At 43.7% G+C, this 7,959-nt stretch overlaps 1 protein-coding gene across 1 annotated transcript; it reads left to right on the top strand.

Annotated features, from left to right (window-relative positions):
- The first annotated feature begins 846 nt into the window (after nucleotides 1-846).
- LOC123396636 (putative RING-H2 finger protein ATL69) lies at nucleotides 847-1,547 on the top strand. The gene has a single exon (XM_045091518.1). It carries the CDS (start codon nucleotides 847-849, stop codon nucleotides 1,354-1,356), a length of 510 nt encoding a protein of 169 aa, XP_044947453.1. The 3' UTR covers nucleotides 1,357-1,547.
- The last annotated feature ends 6,412 nt before the right edge of the window (nucleotides 1,548-7,959 follow it).

Here is a 7,959-nt window from a genome sequence, read left to right as displayed (position 1 = left end):
TATATCTGAGTGAATTTAGAAGAATTAATTGTGAGGGTGGATCTGAATATTATAGTATATTTTATAAAATGTTTCTTGAAATTGAGAACAATTCTTTGAGTTACCAAGTTTTTTGACAACCATGATATTTAAAAAAATATATGAACTTTGCTTCAACTTGTGAATTGTGAAAAAAATTAAAAGAAGAAATATTTTCTTGCATTTATAAACAAATTTTTGAAATCATGCGATGAGATACGAACATAATGTGGTCATCACCATTAAAGATGGTGGTTTTTTTTTCTTCCGTTGTAACGCACGGGTCCTTTTGCTAGTGATAGAAAACATGTAGAATTTTACAATTCTTTTTATAATTATTTGGTGATAGTTGAGACCTGTGTTGTATGTACAAACAAAAACTTACTAATGTGGCTAAATTGAGCATAGAGTGTACGTTCAACCTTTCCGATGAAGAGAACTTTCAACCCAAGCGTGGAACAGAGCACCCCGCCGCACGCTAGGCGGCACCGACCCATCGTCGAGGCCCAGCTTCTCGTCGAGGGAGGGAGTTGATCGAGCAAGTCAGCAATGGCGACGTACTGTACACACAAGGGTTGTAAAGCCACACCACGTGGCTCATGGCGCCGAAATCAAGTCTGGCATGCGAGTACACCGCGATCGATGCAACGCCACCCGCCTCTCCTCCTCTCGTATCTCGAACCGCGCCATGAGCGATTCCTTGAGCAGAGGTCGATCGGGAGCTTCTTCCCGACTTGCGCGAGCACCAGAAGGAAGTGCGTATTCTCATGCTCTCCTCCATTTTCTGCCATATACCCAGGTCAAATCTTATCACGCCACTGCACCAAAATGCGCGCCTCCGTCCCCGCCGTGGCAACGCCCGCGCACGCGCCGGGGAGCGGAACAGCGGGCAGCGTGCAGGGCCAGCTCGACTACGGCGTCGCCATCGCCGTCGGGGTCCTCGTGGTCGTCTCCACCGTCATGCTCGCCTCCTACATCTGCTTCCGCGCCAAGGCCCGCGCCGCCGAGTCGCTTCATCGACTCGTCGACGCCGACGCCCACCACCACCAGTCTGCCGCCGTTGTAGTGCTTGCGGGCCTCGACGACCCCACCATCGACGTGCTCTACCCCAAGTTCTTCCTGCGCGCTGGCTCGCGTGACGGCAAATCTGGCGGGACGGTGGCAGACGGGCCGTGCGCCATCTGCCTCGGGGAGTTCGATGACGTCGCGGCGCTCCGCCGCGGGTCCCGGTGCGCGCACTGCTTCCACGCGGGGTGCGCCACTTGCCCTGTGTGCCGCGACTCGCCCATGCCATCGCCGGACGCCACAGCCCTCGCCGCGCACGCTCGGAGTCGGTGACACATGCGTGGCGATGGCCGACTCCGTCGTGTGGGATCCAATCAAGCCAATCCGACGGTCTGCTCATGTGTTTTGCGCCATGCGTAGTAATATCCGAGAAGGCAGAAGCATTGGAAGCAGATGATTTTTCCGTGTAATTTACTCTGCTTCGTTGGACGAGTGATCGATCTAGCAAGGACATTATATGGGGATAGTTTACTGCATTTGTAGTTGTAGGAGTACATCAACTTGCTGGCGCGTAACACAACCGTCTCGGGACTTAAAAATGCTTCCGTGCAGTCCTCAAATACAGCAAATACGTAATACAGTACATATAGTCCTACATACGGTGGGAAGTACCAGCGGGCGAAGGCGCGGTGCCCTTGAGTTATCTTGGCAAAAAATGTGCCCTTGAGTTATGGCCTCTCGAAAAGTGGAACTAGTAAGTAGGTAGATCGACGTAACTTTGGCTAGGACTAAAACCCTACTTGTCGCCATCAAGGAGACGCCCATCCAGCACGGTTTTTTGGCGGCTCTTCTCCGTTGGTGACCTCTTGGTCGTCGGTTATCAAGGGGATCGCCTGTGTGTGGATCATTTTTGCTCTAGGTTTAGGTTCTAGTAGCTTAGAATTTTGGATCGTCTCACATCTTGGCTTTGACGGTGGCAACGGCTATGTAGAATAAAGAAGCACTGAATTCTTCACCGGTGAGGCGATCGTCTTTATGATCGGTGATGGATTTAGGAATCAGTCTGTTCAAACAGGGATATTATGGCGACGACGACGTCCTTATGGTGGACTTGTGTCCTTGAACTCCGCCGTTGCAACGATGTTTGCTCCAGCGACGACGCGGAGCTCGGGTGGTAGTCCAGGAGCGGATGCACATTGTGGTCTGCATCGACGACATCTGAAAGACGAAATATGTGTTGGGTTCGTGGTTGATGGATGATAGGTATGGTTTCCTCCTTCGGCGTCATAGTCATGGTGGGATGTTAGATCTAGAGTTTGATGGCGTCACCAGGATGTTGCCCAGGTCTGATTCTTTCAACGGCAATGGCTTCATCTTTGATGAGCCATCTTGGAGGTCCGCAAAGCTGCATATGAGCGATGGAGCCACGTCGAACTCGGGTGAGGAGGTGATCCTTCATTATTTTCTTTGACGCTTGTTGTGGTGGTGCCGGAGGCAGATGACGGACGTTGGTGTCAAGTTCAACGATGTTTTGCTATCTTTTAGTTTTGTCATGTCGATTTTTACGTGACTTGTAATTTGATTTTTATGGTATAAATGAGACACATATTACTATTTAAAAATAAATTGTCCTTGAGTTATACACTTGTTATTGTTGCTTAAAAATTATAAGAACAATAGAGTATACATGTCGGATGAGTGGAAAAGTATAACTGATTGAACATTATGGTGGTACATTGCATTGGCTAGATTGTACAAATTCGCTAATAAAAAAGAAAATCCAATGAAGTTTACAGTAGTTTGTTTACGCGCTAAGCTATCAAAAGTGAAATAGACAGTTAGATCATTTAATAACATATATGGTTTGCCTCTTCATTCATGATAGTATATTTCTATTTTCATTTATTTTGAAATATTCAAATATCTACCGTGAAGTAGGAGGCCGGCGCTGGAGAAGATGCATCCTATGGAACGGTGTCAAAAAGTCAGGTTTAGGTTCCCCTCTCGTCGCATTTTCTAGAGCTATAATCGGTAAACATGATTATGAGTTAAATACATCAAGGGTGCCTTAACTTGTCATGTGCGGTCAGTTTGGTGCCTAAAGTTGTAAAATACACGAAAATGGTGCTTTAACTTGTTCGAGCGTGCAAATACGGTGCCTCCTACCGTATTCGGATGTACGCCTTGACCGTGCAAATGCACCAGCACATTCCCTAAATCTCCCTTGATACTAAAATGTTTAAGAAGTAAATTATCTCATTTAGACATCAAATGGTTAGCAGAGGTCCCTCGGTGAACAATATAACCACGAGGCACGACAGCACGTGATGACTAAAATGGAGAAATAATGTTTACATTTTTTAAAGGGTGAGATAAATAAATTCATAGGAAAATTCCAACTAGATGCTCTAAATAAACATAAGATTTTGCTTGGTTTATCGGCTAGATTGCAAGGGTGGCACACGTGAGCTCCTAGGTTCAAAACATCAGATCCCTTTTTTCTTTCTTATTTTTCTTTAATATCTTGCATGGTATCATTATTATAATTTTCATTATATCTATGATTTGCACATACAACCGTGCTTGGTGTAGTTGATATGCGGGACCCAAACCTGATAGGTTGGACCCATCAGTATGCATATGTATGTGATACAATTATGGGTAAATAAATAAAATGTGAGGGGCTGGATGTAAAAATGCTCCCGGTCACTAACATGCGGGCCGCCATCATAGTGGCTCGCTATGCGGGCAAGGCATATGCCTGGATACTGTACGAGGCACCGTATTTGCACAGCCGGACAAGTTAGAGCACCACTTTCATGTATTTTTCAACTTTAGGCACTAAACTGACTGGACATGACAAGTTAAGGCACCCGTGATGTATTTAACTCATTTTCAAATAAAGGACACTATAATCAGCAAATAGGGGCTTACAACATGAACCTTATCCTCTATAAAACTAAGCTCCCTAGTTTTAAATAGCTCATATTCAATTAAGGTCTTTAATTGGAATTGGATCGTCTGATTTTGACCGAATCAAACCTGTCTCATTCAATTCTTTTCCACTATACATAATGTTTTGTATTTTTTAAGCCACATGATTAATTGGATCTTCAATTTAGAATTGGGTCATCCAATTTTAACCGGGTCAATAGTTTCTTAAGGAGCTCTTGGATTCATTTCTTGTTAATTATGTATATTCTCTAATTTTGAAGCTATTTCATTCAACCGTTGTATTCATTTTTGGATTTTGCCTACGATTTTGATCAGGCCAATGATTTTTCAAATAAATCAACAATAATCGTCCTATACAACATATTAATCTCGTGCACCCTCTCATCACCTAGAAAAAAAAGCAACCATGTGATATTATAGCAATAATATAATACATGCAACCATCGACATAGAAATTTCCCCATATAAACATACATGGGTTACCAATAACACATACCATATTATGGAAGTCCCATTAAATCACCACATTATAAATAAAAGTAAGCACACTTCATCATCTCTCTCATCCGCCAAACTAAATATTCCATAAGTTCAAAGATATATCATCTATAACACTAAGATCACTCGTTTAAAAGAGCAAACATTCAATTGAGGTCTCCAATTGAAATTGGGTCATCCGATTTGCTCTCTCATTCAATTATTTGATACTATACATAATGTTTTCTTATTATTTAGGACTCACAATTAATTTGGTGTTCAATATAGAATTGTGTCACCCAATTTTGATCGGGTCAATAGTTTCTTAAGGAGCTCTCTGTTGGGGAACGTCGCATGGGAAACAAAAAATTTGCTACGCACACTAAGATATATCCATGATGATGACCATCTACGAGAGGAGAGATTGTATCTACATACCTTTGTAGATCGCTAAGAGGAAGCGTATATAACGGGGTTGATGTAGTTGAACATCTTTGCGATCCAAATCGCAGTCCGTCCCATGATCTCATCACGATCCGTCCCGTGATCCCATCACGATCCATCCCGATCTAGTGCCGAACGGACGACACATCCGCGTTCAGCACACGTACAGCTTGCTGACGATCTCCGCCTTCTTGATCCAGCAAGAGGGGGCGGAGATGTAGCTGAGTTTTCCAACAGCCTAACGGCATGGCGGCGATGGTGGTGGAGATGATCCGGCAGGGCTGCGTCGTGCACTGCCGAACCTAATCTAGAGGAAGAACGAACTAGAGGGAGGGAGAGGGGTTGCGCCTTCAATTGCGTGTAGGGTGTCCTCTGATACGTCCATTTTGCATCATGCTTTCATGTTGATATTTATTGCTTTATGGGCTGTTATATTACTTTGTGGTACCATATTTATGCCTTTTCTCTCTTATTTTGCAAGGTTTATTTGAAGAGGGAGAATTCAGGCAGCTAGAATTCTGGACTGGAAAAGGAGCAAATCTTAGTCCACTATTCTTCACATCTCCAAATGCACTAAAAAGTTACGTGGATTTTTTTGGGATTATATAAAAAATACTGGGCGAAAGAAGTACCGGAGGGGGGCTGCCAGGGCGCCACAAGCCCTGCAACCGCCACCCCCTAGTGGCGGAGTGGGGGCTTGTGGGCTCCCTGACGGCCCACTAGCCCCCCTCTTTTGCTATATGAAGGGTTTTGGTCCAGACAAAATCATTCGGGAGCTTTTTCGTGGTTTCGTCGCCGCCACGAGGCGGAACTTGAGCAGATCCAATCTAGAGCTCCGGCAGGACGATCCTGCCGGGGAAACTTCCCTCCCGGAGGGGGAAATCGTCGCCATCGTCATCACCAACACTCCACTCGTCGGAGGGGAGGCATCTTCATCAACATCTTCATCAGCACCATCTCCTCTCCAATCCCTAGTTCATCTCTTGTAACCAATCTCCGTCTCACGACTCCGATTGATACTTGTAAGGTTACTAGTAGTGTTGATTACTCTTTGTAGTTGATGCTAGTTGGATTACTTGGTGGAAGAGTTTATGTTCAGATCCTTGATGCTATTCATTACACCTCTGGTCATGATTATGATTATGTTTTGTGAGTAGTTACTTTTGTTCTTGAGGACATGGGATAAATCATGTTGATAATAGTCATGTGAATTTGATATTCGTTCGGTATTTTGATATGTTGTATGTTGTCTTTTCCTCTAGTGGTGTTATGTGAACGTCGACTACATAACACTTCACCATATTCGGGCCTAGAGGAAGGAATTGGGAAGTAGTAAGTATATGATGGGTTGCTCGAGTGACAGAAGCTTAAACCCCACTCTATGCGTTGCTTCATGAGGGGCTGATTTGGATCCACTAGTTTAATGCTATGGTTAGACTTTGTCTTAATTCTTCTTTTGTAGTTGCGGATGCTTGCGAGAGAGGTTAATCATAAGTTAGATTCTTGTCCAAGTAAGGGCAATACCCAAGCGCCGGTCCACCCACATATCAAACTATCAAAGTAACGAACACGAATCATATGAACATGATGAAACTAGCATGACAGAAATTCCCGTGTGTCCTCGGGAGCGTTTTTCCTCGTATAAGAGTTTGTTCAGGCTTGTCCCTTGCTGCAAAAGGGATTGGGCCACTTGCTGCACTGTTGCTACTACTTGTTACTTGTTACTTTTTGCTTGCTACGTTTCACCTCGCTACACAATCACTTGTTACCGCTACTTTCAGTGCTTGCAGTTATTACCTTGCTGAAATCCGTTTATCAGAGCCTTCTTCTCCTCGTTGGGTTCGACACTCTTACTTATCGAAAGGACTACGATTGATCCCCTATACTTGTGGGTCATCAAGACTCTTTTCTGGCGCCGTTGCCGGGGAGTGAAGCGCCTTTGGTAAGTGGAAATCGGTAAGGAAACATTTATATACTGTGCTGAAATTTATTGTCACTTGTCACTATGGAAACTGTTCCTTTGAGGAGTTTGTTCGGGGTATATTCACCGCGAACGGAAGCACGAGGAGTTGTTCCTCGACCAGAGGTACCTACTGAAAATAACTTTTATGAAATTCCTTCGGGTATGCTTGAGAAACTGCTGGCTAATCCTTTTACAGGAGATGGATCTTCACATCTAGACTTGCATCTAATCTATGTAGATGAAGTTTGTGGTTTATTTAAGCTTGCAGGTTTGCCCGAGGATGAGGTAAAGAAGAAAGTCTTTCCTTTATCTTTGAAGGATAAGGCGTTGACATGGTATAGGCTATGTGATGATACTCGATCATGGGACTATAATCGGTTGAAATTGGAATTTCATCAAATGTTTTATCCTATGCATTTAGTACATCGTGATCGGAACTTTATTTATAACTTTTGGCCTCGTGACAGGGAAAGCATAGCTCAAGCTTGGGGGAGGCTTAAATCAATAATATATTCATACCCCAATCATGAGCTCTCGAGAGAAATCATCAGTCAAAACTTTTATGCTCGGCTTTCTCATGAAGATCGTACCATGCTTGACACTTCTTGTACCAGTTCTTTTATGAAGAAGGATATTGATCACAAGTGGAATTTATTGGAAAGAATCAAACGCAACTCTGAAGATTGGAAGCTGGAGGAAGGTAAGGAGTGAGGTATGAATTTCCAGTTTGATTGCGTTAAATCTTTTGTTGAGACAAACACTTCTAGATATTTTAGCGCTAAGTATGGACTTGACTCTGAGATAGTAGCTTCTCTATGTGAATCTTTTGCTGCTCATGTTGATCTTCCCAAAGAGAAGTTGTTTAAATATCATCCTCCTGTAGAAAGCAACATAGCCAAAACCAATCTAGTTGAGGAGAAAATCATTGTTTTTAGTGATCCCGTTGTTCCTTGTGCTTACACTGAGAAACCACCATACCCTGCTAGGATAAATGATTATTCTAAAGCTCCAACTGTGATACGTAAGGGTTACATTAGACCACTTGCACTCCCTGAGGAGATTAGAGTTGAACCTAGTGTTGCTATTATCAAAGATCT

Source organism: Hordeum vulgare, chromosome 5H (genome assembly GCF_904849725.1).
Source record: "Hordeum vulgare subsp. vulgare chromosome 5H, MorexV3_pseudomolecules_assembly, whole genome shotgun sequence".
NCBI classification, from domain to species: Eukaryota; Viridiplantae; Streptophyta; class Magnoliopsida; order Poales; family Poaceae; genus Hordeum; species Hordeum vulgare.
This window is presented reverse-complemented; position numbering and strand designations above follow the sequence as displayed.